Source organism: Amphiura filiformis, chromosome 17 (genome assembly GCF_039555335.1).
Source record: "Amphiura filiformis chromosome 17, Afil_fr2py, whole genome shotgun sequence".
NCBI lineage: Eukaryota > Metazoa > Echinodermata > Ophiuroidea > Amphilepidida > Amphiuridae > Amphiura > Amphiura filiformis.
This window is the reverse complement of record NC_092644.1, coordinates 20,237,810-20,265,384: the sequence shown is the minus strand read 5'-3', so window position 1 is coordinate 20,265,384 and position 27,575 is coordinate 20,237,810. Positions and strand designations below refer to the sequence as shown.

General features: G+C 37.0%; 3 protein-coding genes across 3 annotated transcripts in view; 2 read left to right on the top strand and 1 right to left on the bottom strand.

Annotated features, from left to right (window-relative positions):
* LOC140137438 (valine--tRNA ligase-like) overlaps positions 1–5,215 on the bottom strand; it is a 110,673-nt gene extending 105,458 nt beyond the window's left edge. The window contains exons 1-3 of the mRNA XM_072159092.1: positions 4,820–5,215; positions 3,991–4,075; positions 3,086–3,186 (exon numbers count right to left, since the gene is read on the bottom strand). Of these exons, the coding sequence (XP_072015193.1) occupies positions 3,086–3,186; positions 3,991–4,075; positions 4,820–5,017 (384 nt within the window). The 5' untranslated portion in view covers positions 5,018–5,215. The remainder of the gene's footprint in view (positions 1–3,085; positions 3,187–3,990; positions 4,076–4,819) is intronic.
* A 243-nt stretch (positions 5,216–5,458) lies between these two features.
* Positions 5,459–11,278, top strand: LOC140138212 (valine--tRNA ligase, mitochondrial-like). The gene is made up of 3 exons (XM_072160128.1): positions 5,459–5,632; positions 10,257–10,341; positions 11,124–11,278. The coding sequence occupies exons 1-3, from the start codon at positions 5,546–5,548 to the stop codon at positions 11,276–11,278; spliced, it is 327 nt and encodes a 108-aa protein (XP_072016229.1). The 5' UTR covers positions 5,459–5,545.
* Positions 11,279–11,718: 440 nt separating this feature from the next.
* The window catches only part of LOC140137440 (valine--tRNA ligase-like), an 80,249-nt gene continuing 64,392 nt past the window's right edge, over positions 11,719–27,575 (top strand). Inside the window, 7 exon segments of the mRNA XM_072159093.1 lie at positions 11,719–11,842; positions 13,963–14,127; positions 14,813–14,894; positions 17,367–17,486; positions 20,125–20,230; positions 25,580–25,759; positions 26,541–26,668. Of these exon segments, the coding sequence (XP_072015194.1) occupies positions 11,757–11,842; positions 13,963–14,127; positions 14,813–14,894; positions 17,367–17,486; positions 20,125–20,230; positions 25,580–25,759; positions 26,541–26,668 (867 nt within the window). The 5' untranslated portion in view covers positions 11,719–11,756.

The following is a 27,575-nucleotide window of genomic DNA, read 5'->3' as shown; positions in this document are numbered from 1 at the left end:
AAATTGGATTCGTCTATAGTTATGGTATATTAAATTTCTTACTGAGCACTTTCCTGATATTCTCAGTTAGGGAATGATGCAATACATGCAATTCTTAATACAGAAGAAGCAATAACCCAAATCAAATATAATTACATTTGAACCAAGTTTATTATTAAATTGTACTATGTTGTTGTCAAGTGGCAAGAATTTGGATGATGCAATATAATTAACTTTGACTTGTAATGTTTTTCAAAATATTTGACCAACGTACACAAAAGCAATGATACAGATAGAATTATATTTGAACCAGAGCCTTTCGACCCACGGACTAAGAGCAAAAATTGTTATGGATTGTTGCTTTGCTTCTTTCTGTTTCTTGCTATTTTTCTTCCAATAGAAGGACCAGCATGCTTTTATTGCTAATATTGCATCTAGGTTTGGCCATGGATTATCCATGGATCTATGCATGTGTCCCTTACCAACCTAACATCAGGGGAAAAATATGTTGGCACACTTTGACTGTCTTTTAAAGAATCTCTGCACCCGCTCCCCCTTCAATGTTGGACAAAGCCATGTTGTCATCAGGTGCTAGAGACCCTCGTAACATTGAAAGATGGGGAGTGGGTGGGGAAAGGTGTGATAGGCAGAGTCTCTACTTCAAATTCACGACAGGCCTGTCATCACTAGCCTTCATACTATTGGTATTACATGCATTTGAATTTGAGCAAGTGTGCCAACTTTTTCCACTGATTGTAGGTAAACAAACAAATATACACACAAATAAGCAGACATGAAAGTATGATGTCATATGGATGATGCAAGATATTTGTATAACTTTGACAATGTTTTTGAATAGATAATAGATTTGACCTACTTACACACACACACCCGACACACAAAACAAACAATGATCCAGGTAGAATATAAATATTTGGATATTTTCTTTGATTTCATCATTTGGAAAGCATTTTGCTGATGCAATATATATGTCAGTATCTTTTGATAATTGTTTACTCTCAAAATAATAACTATTCTTGAAAAAAATTGCAGCACAACACAAATTGAAGAGTAAAAATGTCTGATTTATCAAAATAAAACCTGTTCCCACAAAACAGAATTCAAGTCTGTACTTTATTTCTCAGAAAGTTCATGAGTTTACATTGACACTATAGATCTGAAGACCCCCACCCCACGACTCTTCAAACTTTATACCCACATTTTTAATCTTCTTTTTTTGACATGTTAATGGTCACTTCATATTTAACGAGACATTTTTATCAATTACCATAAAGATGAATCTAACAATTTATCTTCCAGCAACTTTTAGGCTACTAATACTATTAGTAGTCAATGGATTAGGGATATTGTTGGTCAAAAATGTGATTTTTGGTTATACATGGTGACTTGTGCACATAAAGTATGACCTATATGCACTATATGAAGAGGTTACAGATATATGGAAAAACCCTGTAGCTCCAGGAGACTGATACACACATTTATCAGACAGCCAGGTTATGTACAAAGGTATAGGATGTAAGATTCTGAAGACATAATAATGAAGTTGATCGACCATTGCATTGGACCTGCACAGTGGATTCATGAATTTGCTTCTGCCCGGACAGCCAAACAAAGATACAAAGAAAGAAAGAAACAAATAAACTAACAAACAACCATCTGGGCATTTTAAAACATAAGCGCCAATGCGCCACATATATGTGGGGGCCAAAAATAAATGGTCTAATTTACATTGTCACACATTGTCTTCGGGGTGGGTGGGGAGGGGGTAGGGGAGACTTAGAACTTGTGAACCATTATATACCCTGCTGCTACGTATACCGACACGTACTTATAAGCATCCACCCAATATCTTTACAACTAACTGCTCATGTTGCAAATCTGGATATGGCCTGAAAAATGGCGCACTGATATGATGGATGAATAATTTGGGTCATTTTTTTACGTATTTAATTATGTAAACAATGTAAAAAAAATAAGTGCCCAATGACCCAAAATGACTGTTAAACACCCTGGGCTATAAATGGAATAAATATGGTACAATTAAGCCAGGGATTTTCGGGCGGGCTCGCGGGTACCCGCCCGAAATTCAAAAAAAAAACCTAGACCTAAATGTTAGGATCATTCATGGTTGACCTAAAAAAAAATGTTTTTGTATTTTTAATATGAAAATTGATATTTTGTATTCATGTCATACTCTATTAATGATATCAAAATGCATTCAAATTCAATGCATTTTGAAAATCATCATTTTTTTTTTTTTGCAATTTGGTACCCGGTTACCTGTCCGAAAAATGCACCGGTACCGGGCACAAAATTACCCGAAAATCACACCCCTAGGTACAATGTAATCATTCTTGTAAAAGATAACAAATTCTGTATTTGATTACAATGCAGCCTCTTTTGTTATGGTACCAAACCTAAAAATTGTCAGTCTTATACATTTTAAGTGAACAAATAACATAGTAAAAGAATACTGGTTAAAAACTTAAGAACCAGTGAGGATTGAATGAAAAACTCACTTTCCATTTCAATAGGCATGAGAATGATCATCCTTGAAAAAACCAGAAACGTTTGAAAAAGTATGTGAAATTAGCTTAAAAAGGACAAAAACATGCTGAAATTAAAAGAAAGTGCAGAAATTTGAGACCAAATAAAAAAGCCTTAAAACGGCTTAAGGGGGTACTACACCCCTGCCCAATTTTGTGCCTATTTTTGCATTTTTCTCAAAAATTTTAGAGCATTGGTGACAAGTAAGATATGTATATTATAGGGGCAAGGACTACAACTGCTGCACTGGAAATTTTATTTCGCACAGACAACAGTTGTGGAGTTACAGTCAAAAATGAGGAAAACCAATATTTGATCAATAAATCAATAACTACTTGCCTTGAGTTGCTGAATTTTCAGTGCAGTAGCTGTAGTCCTTGCCCTATAATATACATATCTTGTCACCAATGCGCTATAATTTTTGAGACAAACGCAAAAATAAGCAAAAAATTGGCTAGGGGTGTAGTACCCCCTTAAACCTGAAATTCTCATGCCTGGTATGACTCGTATGAGACTACTTCCATTACCAATAACTTACCCCATATTCTGGTTTAAAGAATCCCATCTTTTCCCACCATGGATACCAGGCAGCCTCTACATAGGGAGGACTGTAGGCATCAGGTAAATCCCCTACCACATCTGTAATGAAATTTAAATTAAAAACAAAATGATGATTTTGAAAATTAAATATTTAACAGGGATAAAATTTCTGTGAAAATCTGTGAATTCAATTGACTCTTGCAAAGATTCTCATTGGAAAACACTTACCTGAATCAATTTAGGATGATCGGAGAATTTTTACATATTTTTGTCTAACTGCAATTATGGGTGGAACAAATTGTTTATAAAATTTGGGTCCAGCTTCAAATCGCACAGCATCGCTGGTGTACACATTCTTAAAGAAGCGCGAACAGCTACCTCAAGGCATTTACGATTACGTCACTGCCATATCAGGGTGAAAACTGAAAAATGGTATCCATACCATTTAAGAACAGCTGTGAGCATCGAGCAAGTGCTCTTAAGGGGGTACTACACCCCTGCCAAATTTTGTGCCTATTTTTGCATTTTTCTCAAAAATTATAGCGCATTGGGGAAAAGTAAGATATGTATATTATAGGGGCAAGGACTACAAATACTGCACTGGAAATTTTATTTCAGCACAGACAAGTTGTGGAGTTACAGTCAAAAATGAGGGAAAACCAATATTTGATCAATAAATCAATAACTACTTGCTTAGAGTTGCTGAATTTTCAGTACAGCAGTTGTAGTCCTTGCCATATATAGGCCTACATATCTTACTTGTCACCAATTGCTATAATTTTTGAGAAAAATAGGCACAGAATTGGCCAGGGGTGTAGTACCCCCTTAAGCCTCTCAAATGTACTAATAACATTCAAATTTGCATAAAATGACAATATATTCTGTTACATGTAGTTACTTTACCTTTCTTCTCCCCAGGTGGGGTATCTTTCTCATATCGAATCACAGGCTTCTCTTTAGTAACTTTCTTTTCTTTCTTCTCTCCTTTCTAAAAGTACAAGATAAAATACCGGTACTTGAAATATTATAATAGCTTGGGCCTTGCCCCAGAAATCTAGCCAAGAATTTGCTATAATTAATTAATTACCGTAATTAATTTAAAAAAAAATAAATAGCTTGGGCCTAATTAATTACCGTAATTAATTTTTAAAAAATAAATAGCTTGGGCCTTGCTCCAGAGTCCAGAAATCTAGCCAAGAATTTGCTCACCGATAGCTTCACATTCTAGGCTAGAGACCATTGCATTCAAAATCTAGTCGGATTCGCTGAAGCATGACACCGTGTAAAGCAATGCGAATGGAAGTTGCACTTCAGCAAAACTTTCAAAACTGTCCAAAATAGGCAAATCTTGCTCAAAAGAAACAGTCGACTCATCAAAATAACTTTCTTCCATATTTCAACATTAACAGAATAAATAACCTCCGGTGCAAAACCTTGCACCGCTGTCTGACCAAAAAATGATACTCAACGGCTTGTTGTATCGAATGCGTAAACTATCGTGTGCAAATTCGAAGCTCGAGTTCTCGAGTAACTTGGACCTATAGGCTCTAGCATGTCTAGCTGTGCATGAGTGAGAAATTTTGGAAGCTCGGACTAGGAGTTAAAAAATAAAAATTTTAATAATTTATTTTAATAATTTATATTTTATTATTTAATGCAATGTAAATGTCTGCCAGACAAGACAAACAAAGTCACATACAAAAAAACAACCCAAAAAACAAGTTAGACTCACAGGTTTAGAATCCTGTTTGGCTTTCTTGTCCTGCTTCTGTTTGAACTTATCAAGCTTAGCTTGTTTCTTTGCTTCCTTCTTCAACTGTGCTTCCGTTTTCTGAGGCGGCGGCTGCTCCTTACCGTCGCCGGCAGCTGCGGTAGCAGTTCCAGGTTTGGTGTCCGCCGCTGGTGCCGGGTTGGGTGTGCCGTTTTCCATTGCTATATTGCCAGCTGATTGCGATGTGGATCTACGAAAGTACACAAAGATTTCACCTAGATTTGTCTTCAAATTATGATTACTAAAATATTGTGCGATTCACGAATCGATGCCTTTGAAAATACTCTCAAAAGCCGGCCTGTACAAAAACATACGTCTCAAAGTTTCGGGTCGATTGCATGAGACACGACGATCCAAGGTCAATGCGCAATCGCACAATACACTTCGTTCAAGAATACTTAATTTTTTCTGAAATAGTGGGGCATTATTTTTTATATTAGATAAATAAATAATTGTGTAAAAATGTTTTTCAGATAAATTTAGAGTGTAAATAAGTTTTTTTGTTGAAAGATATCAAAAATGATATAAAGTATTCAACAATTTGGGAATCAAAGTAATATTAAATGACCCTCTATTTTAGTGAGGCTGAAAAAGGTCATAATGGCTGCGCCCATGTGGAAAAACAACAACACATGATGAAAGTGAGATATCTGAATGTAAAATGACCTTTCCTGCTTAAATTGCATCATGTTACGAATTAGAAATCTTGCCTTGAATAGCAACAATAAACATCGACATGCTTGGTTAATTTATGAGCAGTGTCATTTGTTAAAAGTAAGTGAAAATAGTAATAGTTTTATAAATAATTATTATAGCTAGGTATGCTAGGTGAATTCAAATTTGCCGTCAACTGCATCTGGATCTGGATCTGGTTGTATACTGGTCAACGCTCCAAGTGGAGCCAGACGATCAGGGTTGTTGTGCGCTGATGGTGCTAATTAGTCGAACTTCTGGAGGTGGTTGAGTACTTGGGTCTTAAAGTTCATGGGTTCAGTTACAGTGGTTATGTGGTGTGGCAATTTGTTCCAATCGGAAATGGTCTGATGAAAAAAGGAATGCTTTAAGCAGTTCTTATTTGCAGCTAGAATCTGGTAGGCGTTAGCATGTGAGTGCCTTGATAGACGACGGGGTGGCTGAAGGAGGTCATCGACCGGCAGGGCCAGGGGCAGGAGTCCCATTCTTGCTTTCTGGAGAATTGTGAGCGGTTAGCGATACGTCTGTTCTGAAGAGAGTACCACTCAAGTTCATTCAACATGTTTGTGACACTACTTGTATGCCTATAGTCATTTGACACGAAACGTGCAGCCCTCCTCTGTACCATCTCGATTTTGTTGGTGAGATCAGCTTGCTGTGGATCCCACACTGATGATGAGTACTCCACAAGAGGACGGACTAATGACATATAGGCTGTTTGTTTTATTTGTTTAGTGCATCATTTTACATGTATATCAAATTAAAGCCCTTGAGTAAACAAAGCCAAAACTGAAAACCTTTTTTTTCATAGCACTTTCCGTAGCAAAGTTACATCTTGTCTAGTCCGAATTATCAGACCCAGAACAAAATATGAATTTCTGACATGATCGTGTACTGGGTCTGAACTGTTTCCATATGAAATCTAGATGGCAAATTGTACAATAGAAGCACATGGTTCTACGTGACAGCTTTTTAATCCCTATTCAGGTTACGTGAATCACGCTATTGTGGACCATCCTTCTGATACTTGAGTGTTTGGACAAGCGGAGCGGTTTTTGTCTACCTCTCTGTTTGTAAACAAACGCGGAGGTCGAAATCGTCCTCCTCGCCGAATGCGAAAGTCAGCGTAATAGTACGGCACTACATGTACATCTTGTCAAAGATTGACTTTCATCAAAAAGATTCAGCTAGTAAAATTCCCCAAAACGGCATTTCGGGGGTGTTTCTAGATCTTTTTAATCCCCTATTCATGTTGTGTGAATCACTCTATTGTGGACCATCCTTTTGATACTTGAGTATTTGGACAAGCGGAACAGTTTTGACAGCTAGACCCTTTGTCTACCTCTCTGTTTGTAAACAAACGACTCCAGAGGAGGTCGAAATTGTCCTCCTCTGCGAATATGAAAGGCAGCATAATACTCAATGGCACTAATCATACCGTATATATGGCGGACTACTCGAATGCATTCAACAAAAGCATGATTGCAATCTACTATGACAGTTTGTCTCACACACACAACAAATGCACTACAAGCAAAAAGGTTGATGACAACCAGACAATGCAGACAAGCCAGACATAGACCGTAACAGGTACTAATTTCGAGGAGCATAACAAACACCAAATTGGTGGCGTATGACCTTTGACATGCATGCATTCTTTTGTCGTGAGTTGACATGGTCTTTCAATTTGTGCCGAGTGTCCTTGGCAAACTTGACTATGCTTCAGTGGTCATGAAAGGATTCAATATATAACCTCTGCCCCACTAATCCCCAGCTATTGTCTGAAATTGCTCCTCGGAAAATATATTATAACAACTCAGTCCTCAAATAATAGTCATATAACGACCAAATAAAATGACTGACTATCATTGAGGACTGAGTTCCGCAGTCTAGATGACAACATTTGATTGAATGGACTGCACTGCGCCATGGTTGGTTGGTTGGTAGACGTAATTCCCTCCTTTGCATTAGGAGCACCAGAAAATCAATTCTGTAAAAAGTCATATTATATACAAGTCCTTATGCAGTTAAATGTCATAATTAGGGATTTCACAAAGTCATTAGGTAGGCAGAGCAGCGATGATAGCAGATCTTGTGACATGAAGTCTGTACACAAGTAGTCTTGAGATGGGTTCAGTGTGAGCATGCAGGTTGGGATAGCAGGCAAAGCGGGTTGGATCGAGAATGAGTTACCGTAATTGAGTAGTGTCTGACCGATCAGGTCCTTATCTGAATTGGCCGATTGACCGATCAATTCCCTCTTTGATCTGCCGATTCGATCACCGATCACCGATCACCAATTCCCCAAATGTAAACAATGGCTGCCATCGCTGTGAGTAAATTTCACCCGTATGTTGAAAGGGTACTTGTACATGTACGATACGCAAAGTATTACCATATATTATGTATGCTCTGAGCACAAAAAACACACTCCTGTATTCATTTAAAATACTTAATTTGACCATGATTATTATCAGTTCAATTTACCTTTTCCCCCTGATGTCCGAATCCGTCGAATCATTTGATCGATCGCCCCATTAAGATCGATCGCCCCAATCGGAAGTAAGAACTACGTAGTTCTTACTTCCGGGTCACAGTGCTGTGCTTCCGGGTTAAACACGTGCATGTCAGATTGGAGAGAGCTACGGGCCGTGTGCAAAACTCACACTGACTTGAACGGTATGATTATAGGTTTATCGCCTACAAAGCTTGTTCTTTTGCTAAATTTCGCTTGATTTAACTAGTTTATTTCGAAGAAATATACCAATAAATGAATACTTGTTAAGCTTCAACAATTACTTCCATGATAATGGGTGATCGGTGCATTACATCGGCGGATGAAGGAAAAATCGGCCGATGCAGATCACTACCGATAAGCTAATAATCGGCCCGATTCGGAAGCTACCGATCAGATCGGTCAGTCTCTATAATTGAGTAAGTGCTGTGTTAGATTCAGCAGTTAGTGTCCAGCTACCCGGATACAGACTTTCGCATTGAGCTTTCAGCTGCATGACAAAGGGGTCTCTGTGTTGTGAAGGGCTGTGCAGCAGACAAGAAAGTGCTCTCTGGTTTCATGCTCTTCATTACACAGCAGGCAAGTTGGGTCAATGTTGAATTGGTTAAATTTGGCACGATTGCCCTGCAGGTTGTAAGTACCAGTCAGTAGTTTTGTCTTGATGGTAGCTCTGTAGACATCTCTCTGGTTACATTCCACATTTTCCCATGATTACGGTGAAGGACACCAGTTCAAATCCTTTGTTTGGTGCCAATCAATAATTTCATGCATAACCTCTGGAAGTGCCCTTTTGCATCGGTCACATGTTCTTCGATAGTATCATTGTGTTTCCGAGTTCAAGTTACTAGTGACAACCTGGTCAAAGTCCCTCATTTCCTCCAAAGTTACGGCAAATTTATGTATTGTTTCTGATCGTATTAGTAGGGACTTTTAAACTAATGGAAATGATTTGGAAAGGTTTTCCAAGACTAGCAAAGTTATTTCTATGATAAGCCAAGCTTGGCCATACGAAATATTTGCATTATAAAGTTACCAGAAGTAAATTGTTTTCCTTTGTTTATGATCACATGCCTTGCACGGCCACAATACATTGTGGGTAAAAATTAAGAGTGTGAGTGAGTCCCGGGAATTTGAGTCCCGCCCGAGAATCCTGTTACTCGAGCAGGAAATTCCCGGCCTGGGTACCCGAAATTTAAAAACGTTTTAAGTTTTTTTTTTAAAGTTTTTTTCGGTTTTGTAGTAGTGTCTCGGGACCTAGACCTAAATGCTAGGATCATACATGGTTGACCTTTTTGCACGATGTTTGTGTTTTTAATAAGAGAATTGATATTTTGTGATAAATGGGGGTCGTTTACTTCCTGGAACCCTAAACCAGGCATCCTCTAGCCATCAAAAAAATTTTTTTTCTTTTTTTAGGTCAACCATGAATGATCCTAGCATTTAGGTCTAGGTCCGGGGACACTAAAAAAACGGTAAAAAATATCTTCTAATCGCTGATTGATTATAACCATAATAGTAACAGGGGAAGATCTAATTGTACAATCTCCTTCTATTTTTATCTTGATGGAATACATCTCAGGGCCTTTATTTTTTTTACCAGGTTCTGATAATGAAGTTATGGTAAGCCATGGTCGACCAACCAGGGCTGTCAACTTTTTGGAATTGCTAGACATGAGACACTGTCGTACCGGGCGGAATTATTTTTTGCCGACTACAATGTTCATTTTGACCCATGATTATTTGAGCCACAGGGCTTGAGAATCTAAAAAGTTGGGGGGGGGGGGGGGTAGGGACAACAATTGATTTTTACAATGTGTGAGATTTTACTCATTTGACAGCTATAGCTCTTTGCGTGAGATTTACTACCTAGGCATGAGATTATAATGCCTTAGCGTGAGACCGTGAGATAATGATCAAATGTGTGAGACTCACGGCCAATGCAATGCGTTTGAGTTTACAGCCCTGCGACCAACCCTATTAAAATCTTAGGCAACAATATGCTTCATGAATATGCAGCTTACCATATTTTAAAAGAAATGTCAATTTGAGGATCTATGGTAAAAACAAGCAAATATCATTTAACATCTTATTTATTTTATGTTTTGTAAGAATATTTTCAAAGTACAGTTTAATTATGTTCACTTTGTAGGATAAATGAGACTTTTTATTTTCCATCTCTTTTGAAAATAGGCTCCGATACGATGTATTGCAAGCCAGGGAGCAAGTAAAGAAAGAGTTGAATATTGCAAACCAACAAAACCTGGTGAAAAGAAAGGTAGGGAGTTTCTAATGTTACCAATGTTAAATAGAATGTTGACCTGCTTGTCTGTTGCCATACTATATTTAAAGAAAGAACAAAATAAAAAAGATAAAGAAGGAAATAACGAAAGAAAGACAAAGGAAAAATACAGAGCAGAAAGAAGGAAGGAAAAAAAGAGCAGAAGAAAGAAAGAGAGAGGGATGGAGGGAGCAGTGTTTGATTTACCACCTGCATGCCTGCACATGTAGGTGACTCTGATTCTGTGCAGGCAGGGTTCGATTTAGAAAATAAAATGCACATGCACAACTCTGGTTTTTTCCTCAAAATGGGCTGAATAACACAAAATTTTGCATGCACAGGCAAAATTCTACATGCACAGAGCCAAAGTTACATGCATTTGTGCATGTCAAACCCCTCTAAATCGAACCCTGTGTGCAGGTAACTTTTCAAATGTACCTGCACAAGTGCATGTAGAATTTTAGTCGTAAATTACAGAGTTGGAATCAGAAACATACAATGTGCCTCTAAATCAAAGAAGTAATATAAATATCCCTTACGAAATGACACCAATTTTTACTTTTCATCTGTAAAAAAGATGATTAGTTTCATGGCATAAACTTCTTATTTTATATGGTTAAAATGTGTGCAAGTTACTTTCACTTTGTGCAGGTAGATTTTCTATGTCACCTGCACAAATGCAAGTAACTTTTTCTGGTAAATCGAACACTTGGAGGGAGAGAGGTTTTCTTTCTCAAAAGATTCACTTAACATATATTGTATCTTTATTATCGTAATAGATGTATCCGACCCATTACCAGACAAATACAGTTCCTCCTATGTGGAGGCTGCCTGGTATCCATGGTGGCAGAAGATGGGATTCTTCAAGCCAGAGTATGAGGTATGTTTTATTCATTCCTTGTATATATCTAAAGCAAAGAAAGATCTGTCATAATTAAAACCAGCAGCCAATAGCTGCATCTTTTATATTTAAAACCACATTAATTGTTGAAATCAGTCAGGAAATATAGATACAATGATCCAAAATCTAAGGAAGATGCAAATTCAGTGCAGTTTGCTCCATTGGATGCCCTGTTGATTTTACACAAAATGTTCTCGAACAAGAGAACTCACGCTGTGGTTTCCAACTTTTGATTTTGTTCCTTCTGTGGGTTTTAGATCACCGTTTCTTTAATTCTCAACTGATTTCAACAAATGAGGTCTTACAAATGTAAATCAAAGGGTACATGTATTGGCTGCTGGTTTGAGTTTAGAACAAATGTTGATTGAGTTTTTCAAACTGCATACAGTGACCATTTTCACAGGAGCAGTTTTATGTATTTCAGTTTATACCCAGTAACTGAGTTATTTACTTTACCCATTTTATTCAGAATCGAGATTCCAGCAAGCCCAGTTCCTCGTCACCTTTCACCATGTGTCTGCCACCACCCAATGTGACAGGTAACCTGCATCTGGGACACACGTTAACAGTAGCTATACAAGACAGTCTCATCAGATGGTATGTATATATTTTGAGTTGAGTTACTTGATGGCTGCAATGAATGTAAAAAAGTTGTTATGGTGGTATATGTGACTGTACACCATGAATGAGCCGCAAAGTCGGCAAATTGTATTCTGAGTTACAGTGTAAAATGTGCATGAAGGTCGTATTCATAGGTACCTCAAGTTGGTGCTACATGTATCTCATTTTGGTAGTGCCAGTCAAACACCTTTTAAACCAATCAATAATCAGGATAATAAGCGACTACATATGTCTATAGAATTATTAAATAGCTCTAGCCTTTGTTTGCTTTGGCTAAATCCTGTTCAAGTGGTGGGTTACAAAGCATTGTATTTTGTCTAGGTATGTATAACCAACAATTAACAATGAGAGGACATTCCTGAACCTTGTTGACTTGGGGATGATTTGAAATGACTACCAATTATGACTGTTTGATATTTATTACCAGCATGTGGAAAAAGAGACAGATGTAGAACCGAAAGAAAAGGTACCATTTTTTTGAAGGAGCAAAGTTCAACAAACCATAACCTTGCTTCTGGATATCATTTAAAGTCAAATAATATACCATTTTAAAGCTTATGATAAATATTTTCTAAACACGAAATAAAACAAAATTGGCCGGGAGTTAAATTAACAGCTGGTTTGTGGTGGACGGTCACATATATGGATGTTTCTGGACATTAGAAGATCATAGATTAATTCTCGCTATTCTATTAGCAATAAGAGCGCCGCCAGCGGTTTTGTGATATAATCGTGATGTATCATGGGAAAAGGTCGACATCAAGTCCAGCATAATCTGAATATTACCATGCTATTACATAGGAACATGTGACAATATTTTTAGTTTGTCAATATAACGGTATTACACGCAAATCGATAGAGAAAAATTAATTGTGCACATTTCAAATCACATTATTAAGTATTATTGAGTATCGATTCGCGTGTAACACCTTTATTTTGACAAACTAAAAAATATTGTCACGTGTTCCTATGTAATAGCATGGTAATATTCATTACGCGGACTTGATGTCGACCTTTTCCCATGATACATCACGATTACTTCCCATGATACATCACGATCATCGCAAACCGCTGGCGGCGCCCTTATTGCGAATAGCGAGAATTGTGCTGGGCTAAGTATACTGATCGATATTCTGTTGAAGCAAATCTGAAATACGGTTTTCATAATACATCAGTTTGTTTCTTCTTTGTATCTTATCATTTTTATCATTCAATGTAAACAGTATACAGTAAGCCAATTAAGGTACCAGTTGTGTTCACTTCTGCATATCCTAAATAAAGACAAATATGTTAAAATTAAAACAAGCAGCCAATACCTGTACTCTTTAGCTCTGATTTAACACCTTATTTGCTGAAATTGGTTGAGAATTAAAAAAACAGTGATCTAAAACCTAATGAAGAAACGAAATCAAAATTTGCACTTTTTTGTTCTAATCAATGAAAGCACGATGCTAGTTTTAATGGGCTAATAAATGGAAGCACAGCGCTTGTTCTCTTGTTCGCGAACGCTTTGTGAACAAATCAATAGGGCATGCAATTGAGCAAACTGCAACTTTTACTTTGTCATCTTCCTTGGGTTTTTGGATCGTCGTGTCTTTATTTCTTGAACAATTTTAACAAATGAGGTCTTCAATTCGAGCTAAAAGATGCAGCTATTGGCTGCTGGTTCCAATTATGACACACCTGTCTTTATTTAGGATATACAGGGGTGAACATAACTGGTACCTTAATTCTTTGGCTTACTGTATACTTTCAATTGAATGAACACAGCTTTCAACAGCTGTGTATACGATCCAACCGCAATCGTATATCGCGGGTCAAACAACAAGGCGAACACACAACCTTGGATACAATACTAACCAATCACAAGTGCGTTGGCATGGTTGGATTCAATTCTGCGTTATGCACGCACAGTTGCACACACTGGCGTACATTGCGCAGTGTACGCAAATAATCATCATGCTATGTCAGGCTGTGTTCATTCAATTGAAATTCCCAGTATAGTTAATGAGCTACAATGACTGAAAAGGCTCATTAATGCATGCCATGTAATAAGCACCAACCCAAAAATTTTTTTACAATGTTTTATTCTGTAGGCATAGGATGAGAGGTGTGCCAACGCTATGGGTACCAGGCTGTGATCATGCTGGGATAGCAACACAGGTGGTTGTGGAGAAATCTTTGTGGCATAACAAGCAACTGAGAAGGCAAGATTTGGGACGAGACAAATTTGTTGAGGAGGTGTGGAAGTGGAAGCATGAGTAAGTTGCTTTTCTTTCTTCACTTCATCATGCAATATCATCATGCATGTAGTTATTAAATAGATTGATTGATGGAAGGATTGATGAACTAATTTATTATTAATAGCCTGATTGGACTAAAATTATGTTACTGGTTTCATTGCTTCTAAGCACAATGTTATGTCTTTGATGGTTTTTCTTGACATTGTATATAAGGGTCCAGGAGGGGGGTTGTCTATACTAATGACCGTACAGGGATGTGCTCAAACATGGGTCTCATTTTCAGCCATTTGGTATATCAATGGCACCTTTTTCTGGGCCAAATTTGGTATGGATGGGTCATGCAAAATTGTCCTAATTGTTTCAGAAAATAGTCCAATTTTGCCTCAGGGTAGTCAAAATTTTAAAATTTGCCAAAAATGTATGGAAAAGTTGTACAAACTCGGGCAATATTTGTGTTTAATTTTGACTTTTGGTATCCCGATGGGTCCACATGTCTTGGAAAATTGGTATAGCCATGGGTCCACTTTCAAATAATAAGTAGCACCCCCATACACAAACCAAACTTGAGTACCACCCCAACAAGGGTATGTGTTGTCTAATTAACATCATTATAGTGGTATGATACCAAATGGTTATGGAGTGTTGGGCCCACTATTTTTAAGATATTGTGATTTACTTACAAATGGATTTTTTTTCTCCTCAGGAAAGGTGATGAGATATACAATCAGTTGAAGAGAATTGGAGCCTCTCTGGACTGGGACAGGGCCAACTTCACCATGGATGAGGTAAATATGATATCCACTATGCAAATTGTCCAAAACAATTTAATATTTGTAGCACTGTTGACAAGTGCCTTGAAATGGAAGTTGTAGTGTCATTTGGTGTCACCATAGGAGCAAGCAAAAGAACCTGCATGTTGGTTCCAGCCGTAATATCTCAAAAGAGGGTTTTTATGATATTTGTCTCATTATCCCCTAGCTTTAGCTATAAAGGGGAATCTTGTGATGGTGTATTCCTTCTGTGTGTATGTGTATGGCTGTACTTGTTTTTCAATTTGATTAGGTTTTTGATTTGCCCCAATATCTTGAGATCTGTATATATGAAGTACAGTGATATTTCTAAGTAAGGGTATCAGGGCCAGAGGTTCTTAACCTGATTAGAACATCAGCGCAATATATGCTGTAGCTGTTTCGCCAAATTTATGCCTATGGATAGATTTTTCTTTTTTTCCAATATTTGGAGATCTGTATTGGGTACAGTGACGTAACTTAATAAGAGGAAGCAGAGCCAGAGGTTCTCAATTTGATAAATCAAATCATCCCGGGGGTGTGGAGGAGGAAAGGGGTAGCGGTTAGCGGGTTAGTGTGGCCACTCTGTCCTTGCTTTGCACCCGAGGCCCGGCCGTTTCCAACAACTTTATGTGCATTTAGTTTCCGGTCCATACTCGCTGTTGCATGTTTCTCTGGATGCCCTGGTTTCCTCCTGTTTTAAACACTAGACTTTCTTGATTGTAATGTTTATATGTTGATGATAACCCTTGTGCTACGGAAGCTCAATTTTGCACAATATCGTACTTACTTCATCTATCTGTTGCATTTTCATCATAAGGAGCTTTAAAAGCAGCACGTCCCTTGTCCACATCATATTGTTCTGCTTTCATTCTTTGCAGTAAGTATGTCTGATTGATTTTCCTTTGTGATCCAATGTATACGAGTTCCAAAAGATGTATTTTAGCACAATGCAATAGAACCTGTATCACCATTGATCGGAAAGCATTCGCTTCTCTGGAACTACCCGTGGATGACTTGCATTTGGGACCATGTTGTTTTTTAAATATTGTTATTGCGTCTTTACTTGATAAGTCTTCTCCGGCTATATTTTTCAATAAAGCATGAGCTTCTTGTGCCTTACTCATTACTTTACCTGTTAAAAGTTTTTCTGCTGCCTTGACTATGCAATCCACCGCAATCGGACGAGCCAGTTCCATCTTGAGATGCTTATCCTTGTTTCCATGTTTCATGTGATGCTAATTAATTAGCCGATTTTTTTTTTTTATTTCTTATACAAACTGCAACAGCTGGTTTACAACTTGCTGTATTGTTTTGTTAAGGTTGCATATTTGCAAATACTTTTATTTAATTTAGAATTTCACCAGAGCAGTTGCATAATTTGGGGGCCTTGAGTACCCTCTGCAATCAGGACCTGAATTCCCCTTGATCTCTCAATGAAGTAGGGTATCAAGGAACTGATTTAGAATAAATGGAGGTCTTTAACCCCATGAAAACTACCTGCCGATTGGCCAAAAAGAAGTTTTCATTATCAATTGGCCCAATCAGCAACATTGTTAGAATAATTTCACCACGCCAAAAAATTGGGGTGAATTATTTGCAAAGCTTCATTCTGATTGGTGATTAAAGTGAAAATATCATGTAATTGACTAATCAAGAGGCAATGTTAGATCAGCAGGTAGTGCTCAGGGCGTTTACCACAGTGCGGAAGGCATGCAGACATTGGCCCATGGGTATTGACGATAAGTGTTAGTGGACTGACAGTAGCACAATTAGCGTGAGTGTACAGTAAAAGAAGCTAGCCTGTGAATGCTGACAGGTAAATGCTGACCCCATGTTTTATCAGATGAGCAAGGTCATCAGGCTCGAACACCATAGTGGCCTAACATTAATCTTCATGCTATCAAAATAGACTGAGAACTGATTCAGAGTATCTTGCGTGTCTTAAAATATCATGAGACATAAGGCCAAAATGAACCAAGTTTGTTTCCTTTCCTGTAGCGCACACATTACGTTTTAATGGCTTATTTTGCGCATTAGAGATTTTTTTTTTTTTTTTACAAAGAAAAAAACACCAAAACCGGAAAAAGATTTCAAAAAATAATATAAGACACTACTGGAGTAAACATTTACACATTACACAACAAACGAACATAATGAAAAACTACTGGAGAAAACATTTTTTTAATATCTTTTTTAATCTGCAGGTTGAAAGGGGATCACAAATATTCTTGAATATGAAGAAATATGATTTTTTTTGTGCGTGTCGGAGAGACCCACTGTAAATTCCCATTCCAATTTGCAGCAAAAATGTTTTTGTTTTTTTCATTTGAGGATGTGGATTATAAAGAAAAAATAAAAATAATAAACCTGCATTTTGCATTTTTTGACCTACAACAGGAAACAACCATGTTTTTTATTTTGGCCTAATCATAATCCAAATTAATGTTGTATTGTTTGTTTTTTCAGAAATTTTCCCAAGCAGTAAGAGAAGCTTTTATCAGACTACACGATGAGGGAGTGATCTACCGTAGCAATCGGCTAGTCAACTGGTCATGTAGCCTTAATTCAGCAATCTCAGATATAGAGGTAAGTGTTTCTCTGTGGTTACCAGTAATGTTGTATTGCTGTTACTTAAGGGATCTAAAATGAAGCGTTTATTATGCGTTTCGACAGTATTTTTTGTGGGACATGAGAGCACCTCAGACCTATCGAATTGCATTCTGAATCTGAAGAAGGTCTTTCTGATATCAAATAATTTTCATTTTTTGAAAATCACAATATAATACAAATTTTATGACAAATTATAAAAATTTGATATTTTTCAAAATTTTGATATATAACAGTCCTCGAAGTAAATTATATAAATCTAATGACATATTCTTAAAGTGTATGAAGCAGGGAGGAAAAGCCGACGATCAATTGAAAATTTTGACCTTTCATATTGAAGATATGGATTTTTTCCCAAAAAGACATACTTTTTTTTGGTGTTTTGGGAAAAAAAATCCATATCTTCAATACGAAAGATCAAATTTTTCAACTGATCGTCGACTTTTCATCCCACCTACATACACTTTAAGTATAAATCATCAGATTTATAAAGTTTACTTCAAGTACTGTTAAATATCAAAAATATCAATTTTAATGATTTGCGAATTTCAAAAATCAAAATTATTTGATATCAGAATGACATTCTTCGTATTCAGAATGCAATTCGATATGTCTGATGTGCTCTAATGTCCCAAAATAAATACTGTCCAAACGCTCATACCCCACCCCTTAAGGTCATCACTGACTCCTTTAATGAAACATTGTGCCCATGACCACTTCAAATAACAATGTGTCTTTCAAGTCACTGGAAATGTTACTAAGTGGTGAATGAAAGAATTCACTAAAAGAAAGAAACTGATTAATGGAATATATGTGACATGTCATGTCAAAAGGAGACACTTTTGGGCAGGTTATCAATTTTGAGGTTTTTATATATCTTATATATAGAGATATTTTGCTCCACAATGTCGTTTTTCCCCAATTATATCTGACATTCCTAAGCGAAGATATCGAGGTCGTAAGCTATGGTATTATAAAATTGGAAATTGAGATATTGGCCTTTAAAAATATTATTGACAATGTTGAGAGTAGGAATTGCCTTGAAAAATGTCTCAAAAAATACAAGATGCCAGTTACATTCCGGTCTGAAACTATCAGGCGATATCTTAAACATTAATAACATCACAAATTTGCGACAAACCCAAATTGTGAAAAAATCACCCGGGCAGATTTTTGGCTATTTCCCCATTTACGAACCTGCCCAAAAGTGTCTCCTTTTGACATGACATGTCCGATGCCCGGCACATATGTCAGCATGATGGCTGTTAAAATTGTGTGACAGAGTACTATAGAACTTTAAAGACTAGAATGATGTGTGTCTGTTACTGTTAACTGTTTGCAAGCAAAATTAGCTGTTAACGTGAAATGAAAGTTCTGAAATCTGTAAAGAGCTATAAAGTAGCTTCTGTCAAAGATGTGGCTGTGAAACAGTTAACAGGAGAAGTATCTTTGTGCAAAATTAGTGTGGCACAAAGATTTAGACAGGCTGCCTGCTAGCACGGGCTTGCCGTATTATTGTTACTAAGACCAGCAAGACAAAAAATGTGAACTTAGTAGGCCTATGCACAGAATGTTGCAAGAAGCTCATCAGTGGGAGTTGCTTTGCACTGCTTGTCCCCAACCTTGAGGGAGTATGATGGTAAGACAGGTGGCAGATCATCTGGTTAAAGCACAAAACAATCTCCATCATATGTGACATGATCAAGGGGTATGAGTCACATGTTGACCCTGGTCGAAAATGAGTTTTACATATTTTTCTATAGAGGATATTTATTTGAGCTTTCAGAAACTGAAAACCCTATGTTGATACGACTTTTCTTTACAAAGTTAAGTCAATTTACCAACCGCTAAAAACAATATAAAACAAAAGAATTTTAACGCTTTATTTGCCAATATCTCACAATCAATATTAGCGACATCGGACTCATTCCTCTTGATCATGTCACTAGTGTATATTCAGTCTCATTGAATGGCTTACAAGCTGCATGGTGCTCTGAATACAAAGTGAGAAGTTTGGTGAGGTATAGAATTACTATGATATGATATGAGCTCGTCTTACCCTACCATTCTACAACATTTTTCTGAAATTGACCAGTTGATGACATAGCAGCCAGCTTTCCTTGAATCAAAATAACAAGTGCAAATTTTACATAAGGTGACAACAACAAAAGCAACACTGTTTTGCAGGTTGACACACTTTTCAATTATAATGAAAGACAGATAAAAAGACTAGTTTACATCTGAAATTCTGACAACTAGGCTGCGCAGGTTGGCAACCTATCATGGCGCGCCTTTGCCCTGACATCAGACGTGATTTAATCTTTTTATCTCTGTCTTTCATTACAGGGTCAGTTGGTCAGGTTTTTTCTGGAACCTAAAATAACAGTAAAATATCACCAAAATCTGGAATAAATCTGAAGATTGTTTTGTAAACACATTTTCAAAACGTTTTCAGTCAAAATGAATAAATTTTGGCAAAAAATGGCTGATTTTACAGGATTTGAGCCCGAAAAAAGGGGGGAGGGGCAAAGTCTGGGTCGGGTCAGGTATGCAAAATGTTTTTGTGTTTTGTTTTTTGCCGCCACTCTTGTACTCACTCTTGGTTTTATTAATGTAGGTAGAGCAAGAGCAAATATCTGGAAGAACCAAACGTCACGTTCCTGGTTATGAGGAGCCTGTGGAATTTGGAATCTTGGTATATTTCTCTTATCCAATTGATACAGGTATGGCATTACATATTTATTTATTTCCATGCCCAACAAAATTACATAATAAGAACAAAGGTAACAACAATAATATTTGTATTTCTACAAAATGAAGGAAAGAAGGAAAATCGTAACATGATCAAGGGAAATGAGTCGGATGTCGCTAATATTGATTTTGAGATATTGACAAAGAAAGTGTTAAAATTCTTTTGTTTTATATTGTTTTCAGCGATTGATAAATAGACGTATCTTAAGAAAAAAACATTGTATCAACCTGAGGTTTTCAGTTTCTGAAAGCTCTAAATGTCCTCTTAAGAAACCTGTGTAAAACTCATTTTCGACCAGGGTCGACATGTGACTCATTCCCCTTGATCATGTCACAATTTGGCATATGGGAGTAGCCCAAAAGGCAAAAAAACAACAACTCAGGGGTAGACGACTCCTTGCAAAACTTTACACTAAAGCACAAGATATGCCAACAGATAATAATAATACTTTATAGTGTATTACAACAGCTTTCAATGTGCTTTTACAAACATCTTCAAAATACAACATAACATATGATATAAAATAACTGAGAACAATAAAAGCATTATATGGCATGTATAACATCAATCTCAAAACAACCATCATAATAAAATACACGCAATTATGTAATAAACATCATAGTGGCAAGAAACACATTTGAAAGAACAATTTCAAAAAGAACAGATATATAAAATACACGGTAGATGCAGATTGGTGAACAAGTGGGTTTCAGCGTGGATTTGAACTAATAGGTAGATTTTGAGTCCTGAATGGATAATGGGATACTATTTGGGTATACTTACTTGGTATACTTGGTTGTCTAGCCCTTTATTCCTGTCGGGAGGACTCTCATGATTCTCTTGAATGATTCCACGGTAGGTGCAGAAACAGCTTGGTTTGGTAACTTATTCCAATGCTTAACCATTCTAAGTAGAGGACTCCATACGGTAGACGCGTATTCCAGGGCTGGTCGCACAAGAGACTGGTTCAGGATTGAGACTTTCTTCTCATCCAGACCAATGAAGCAGCGGTGGAACATAGCAATCTTCCTGCGGGCCTTTTTGACAATATCTTGCACATGTGTAGAAGGGGTTAGGTTGTTACTAACAGTGATCCCAAGGTCTTTTTGACTTTCCACTTCCTGCAGATCAGGGATGTAAGTTTTCAGGATTTTTACAGAATACAGGGTTTTTTTTTAATCCAGATTTACGCAATTTCTTTTATTTTCAGCCCGTTTTGGGGCTTTTTAGCCCAAATGTACACGCTTTTTTCCCAATTTACAGGGTTTTTTCTTCAGGCTTACTTACATCCCTGCTGCAGATATACTCCGTTGAGCGAGTACTGGTAACTCAAGGCTGCTTTGATGCGGAGAACCACACATTTTTCAGCGTTAAATTCCAGCAACCACAGCTTAGACCATGCAGCAAGGGCATTGAGATCACTTTGTAGTGCGTCACAATCGGCTTCAGTGTCAATACAACGCCTGATCACAGCAAGTCTTATTATTGCACTTGGGAACAACAAAAAGGTTATGCATGATCCAAATACTTAATAATAGGATAGAAGGAGCATTTGTGTGTCATTAGCTATCGGTGAACATTTTTTAAATGAAGTAAACTTTCTTCAGTAAAATGGGTATATACTTGCCAGATGGTCTCTTACACAGTACTGGTTTCTTAGTCTCTGATGCAGGACCAACACCAATCTTGCTGATGGCCATTACTCTGAAGAAGTAAGACTGTCCAGGAGGAGTTCAGGCACTCTGTATGTAGTCTTGGGCACAGGTGCACTGTTCACCCTGGACCACTCGTCATCTGGTATGTCTTCTCTCTTTTCAACAAAGTAACCTGTGATTGGTGTTCCACCATCCTTGCCTGGGGGAGTCCATGTCACAATGACTCCATCATTTGTGTGTCATCCGTGTAAGACAAGCAGTTGATACTATGATTTGTGATAATGTCTTCTAATCGGGCTGTATACATGATGAATATTGACGGCCCCATAACAGATTCCTGAGGCACTCCACAGCCTAAAATGTGCCTATGGGATATGTGAAAATCTACAACTATGGCCTGTTCTCGATCAGTTTAAGATGCAAACCATTTGGCAGCACTTCCTGTTATATCATATTGCAAGAGAGACAACTCCAAAGACAATATTTATCCTGAATAAACCAGGCTCTTTGGATGGAACCATTCTGTTACCATCCAAATAATAATAAAAGTAATCATAATATAACTTACTAGTATTTAAAGAAATGCATTTTTTACCACAAGGAAACTCATAGTGCATACAATACATGAAAAGATGACCATAATATATATTATGCACAATTCAATAATACAATATTAATAAAATACACTATCAAAAGGACAAGAGAACAACAAATGATGTTGTTTAATAAAAAGATACGCATGGCTCGAAAAAGTGGGGAATTTGGGAAGCTCATTCCCAGGAAATGTTGGTGTTTGGAGGGAAATTCTGGTATTTGGAGGGAAATTGTGTCTTTATTGTACATAAAAACATACTATAGATTGTGGGAAATTTAGGTTGCTTCCCGGGAAATTAACATTTTTACGAGCCCTGACGATACCTCTTCAGCGATGTTTTGAATCGCTGAAGGACGTAGTTATGGTGCGGCTGCAGAGAATTCTCTTTCACCATAGTTGCGTGTTTGAACTGCTCACAGAGGATCTACGAGTTCAAAAGATGAGGATTAGAGATAGCGAACTTTAACATGTTTGTTAAAAGCTGTGTTTAATAGACTGGCGCCAGATCATTAAGGCATTTATATGTGATAAGGAGCAGCTTGAAATTGATGCATCTTGATATTGGAAGGCTGTGTAAGTCAATCAGGATAGAAGAGACGTTGTCACATTTCATTGCTGTCAGTCTAGCAGCGAAGTTTTGTATCCGTTGAAGCTTGTTAAGTTGGTACTGAGGTAAGCCAATTAGAAGACTGTTGCAGTAATCCAGATGCGATGTTACGAATGCATGTATGAGGCGTTCTGTAGTTTTCATATCAAGATATTTCTTTATTTGTCCGATCTGGTAAACTGCAATTGCAGTAAGTCGACATATGTTGTTTACATGTTAAGTCAGATGGAGTTCGCTATCAAAAGTAACACCACAGTTCCTGGCCTCACATGACTGAGAGATCGGGAAAGTTCCAACAGTAGGCCTACCACTGTCGATTTGGTGAGGACACAAAGCGAGAAGAGAAATAAAAAGATAGATGCACAACAAATGTGCAAAGTACTGCAGATCGAAATCAGTGCACAATTGTAGTTAAAAGCAAACAACTACACTCTTTTAATTCTTTAATAATTATTGTCTGAATATCCTCTTCTCACAATAGGCTCCATAATGGTGAGCAACTTACAGTCGTCTTTTCTGCTACTTTTTCTCTCGCTGTCATAGCTTTGTTTCCATGGACACTTCTTCTGCTTCTTAGGCAGATTAATTGCTGTAAGTGGGAGATAATCAGTGTTCCGCTCCTGGTTCTGGATCACGATGTTGCCAGTGATGAAAAACTCACAGGAAAACTGTACAAACTAATATTGAAATGTTCTTTTAGATTCATAACATGTAGCAGTTAAGTGAATAACATTAATTATTGTCTTTCTCAAAAATGATTGATAAGTATCATTCTAAGCTGTCCATTACCAGTCCTTGGCGTTGCTTGTCAGAACATCAAATGTAAAAACATGTTCTGGAACAACCTGTTGGTTGATAATGTGGATGTAATTATCCCCATTTATGATTTGATTGGCAAAACAGGTCCAATGAGGTGGTCATTACCTGTAATGGCTGCAAAGACTGTTAACTTGCGATGGACATCAGGAACATCAAATACAGTTTGTAGGAGGGGGCACCTTACGGTGCATATTCAATCTTCCAGATGGATCTTGATCTTGTAAGAATGTGAAGAGATGTCATGTTTAACTATCTCCAAGAATGTTGATCTTGGACTGTGCATTAAGTTATTGGGTTGAACAAAATGTAAGTTCTCTCTTTATATGGCTGTAACATTAGCTTGTGATCAGGCAGTCCTATCATGTCCACTCCACTCTTCTGTGGGGTTCAACAAAGCTTGATGTACTTGATCAAATCATATGAATTTGTTTTTGGATTGGATATCTTCAAAGTTGAGACCTCTGTTTGGTAGATGTATTGATGTAGGAGTACTAGGACACTTATTATGTCTTGAATCTTGGGTTTGTTCACTTGTGAAGTAAGCTAGGCTTGTCCTAGGAGGATTTGTCCTAGGTTGTGTGTTTCAGGTGTTGAAAAAGCATCTCTGTAGTATATTCAAGTGGTTTATGAAGGAACTGTCACATTCTTCGACCAGCCTGCTTCCTGTGTACCTGTGCTTTTGAGATTGAGACTGATCGCCAAATGATTCCTGAATGCTTTTGTTGCCTGCTCTGAGCCCTTTATCTGTTGATGCTGAAATCCTCATTTAGATGCTGAACAAATGTTGATGAGTAGCAGCGTAGAAGTAGAAGCTGCAAGAGGAAAGGGTGTCCTTTAGGTCCGATAGGTCACGAATATCCACCAACTCCTGATATCGGAGGAAACCAGCATAAGACAATAAAATCATTGAACATAATCTGATATCAATTAGATTGTCAGAATTACCATATCTGCACATTATTGCTTTCATGATTTCTGGAGTCACAGGTTCCTTTTTAACAATAGGTCTGGCCAGTAACTTCTTGAGACCCAGTAATACATTATGTACTTTAGGATCGCTACTTTAGGATCGCAGCGTAGAAGTAGAAGCTGCAAGAGGAAGTGGTGTCCTTTCTCGAGATGTGGGTTCTGGTCACGACCTTGCATTGATAATTTTCAATCTGTTTGTCAGATTTTGAATCATTTACAAGTCACTTGGGTTTACTTCTTGACAACCAACTTGAGAGTTACCTAATTATTTTTTTAATAAAATAATCAGAAAAACCATGCTGTAAATTGATAAATATAATTTGTCTACATACGTATTCCTGTCAAATAAAAAGAAAACATCACATCGCTATATGTAATATAACTAAATAACATCATGTAGCTTTAAAAATCTATTGACATCATAGCTAAAGTAAAACAATACACATAAACAAAAGAGGAAACCATTAATATAATATGCAAAACAAATTAAAACCTTTGAGCTATTAGATGTACCTGTTGCCTACTATTGTTGACTGGGTGAGCCATCTTTTGTGATCGCAAGTTAATGAAACTAAATTCAGTTGAATAGTAGCTACAGCATCGAAATGTGATGTGTAAATGTGACATTATGATACATGATAATTCTATAATTGTAATTTTTGAATTGAATTGCAGGGGATGAAATAACCGTGGCAACAACAAGGATAGAAACCATGTTAGGTGACACTGCCATCGCTGTGAATCCAAATGACTCCAGATACAAGAAATTCATTGGTAGATACGCCATCCATCCACTCAACAAATCTAGACTACCAATTGTCGCTGATCTACGAGTAGATAAGGATTTTGGAACAGGTAGGTTCAGACTAAAGTAATTTTTCATAAATCTTTGTGACCCAAAGTTATTGGTCATAAAGTGGTGCCATTAAGGTTGGTCTTAAAACTGGAATTATGGAATTTTTTGGGCTTCATCTGCCAAATTGTTGGTTTAAAGTATATAAAAGTATACATATTTAGAATGGCAAAGACTTGACAAATCCATCTGTGAGGTCAAATTTGGGCAAAAATGCTCGGTTTTTAAGAAAAGTCCAAAAAAGGGTTTTTTTTACCCAATATTTTTTATTTATCTCTAAAAACTAGATACATGTATTAATATCTAGGACACATTTTTTTATTTATTTGAATTTTGATCAACTTCACCAAAATATGTTTGATATTTGGGTGAAAATCGTGTTTTTTTGTGATTTTTTTACAAAATTGGACGTTTTTAACCACTTTTGGTGAACATTTTGGTGAAAGTTGGTCAAAATTAAAAAAAAGCAAACCACCAAACAACAGGGCCTTATCTAGTTTTTAAAAATTGATACAATTTTTTTTACTCAAGAATTTTTGATACATTTCCCAAAAGTCCATGATTCCACCTATAAGTGCCTAATACAGCAGCAATAAGATCTTGAAAATATCCGATGTTTGACAGGCAGCCAGTAAAGGGACTCCTGAACAGGAGTAACATGGTCGTATTTCATTCTTAGAGTAACAAGCCTGACTGTCATGATGTTCTGGATGCATTTAGGGAGTAACACCCAATTTGAAGATATTCAGCATTTTCATTAAATTATTACTATTATTTTTGTAGGTGCTGTAAAGATTACTCCCGCGCATGACTACAATGATTATGAGATGGGCAGGAGTCATATCTTGGATTCTGTGTCTGTTATTGATGAAGCTGGCTTGATGACTGGCGAAAGCTCGGTGCAATTTCAGGTAGGGTTGAACCACATGGTTATCAGTAATGAATGGATCTATTAGACATTAATGAAACTTGACTTATGAGAATTTGCAATAGTTGAACCTGTATCATGTATTGTTAAAAGTACCAATACCTGAAACAGATAGTGCCATGATGACCTCAAATTATTTTGCTATTTGAGGTCCATTAACTTACTTACCCTACCTAAAACTTATGCCATATTTTAGGCAAGTTGCCCCCCTCACCCTCATATGTTCAGAGTAATCTGAAATATTTTCCCAAATAGAAAAGTTAAACTAAAGGTCATATTTTTCCAGTTTTGGTTATTTTGCTTAAATAATACAGTTAATTTCTGCAGAGTAACACATTGATCTTATAGGAAATGAGTGAAGGAAACCACTGGTCACATGTATCCTTATATGTTGCAGTTATTGAGTTATGACAAATAATAGGCCAGAACGAAGGTGTTCACTATTTTCACCCTCCCAGTGAAAATTATGCACATGGGGGAATCAGAGGAGGCTTAAAGGCATTCCTACAATGCACTATGATTGGGAAATTTGATCAATATAACGTAATCTGAAAGGCAAAGTCCCCATTACCACACACACAAAATTGTAATTTTAAAATTGCAGCCAACAAGCTAATAGTTGAGACTTATCAAATTAAATTGGATTTTCTTGTAGAAAACATTCTTAATGTCCCACTGCATTGATTTTATTCATAAGTCTTAATGTTTTGAATGTTAAATAAAAGGATGAAAACACCAGATATTTACACACAATCCCAATGCAAGGTATGGTCAACTGTGCCACATGTGTACAAAAGCCAGACATACCAAGGTCAGAAACCCCATTGGGTTATGGGAATGTCTTTATACATCCTCTGTGGGGAATTAAAACACATTGCAATGAGCATTGG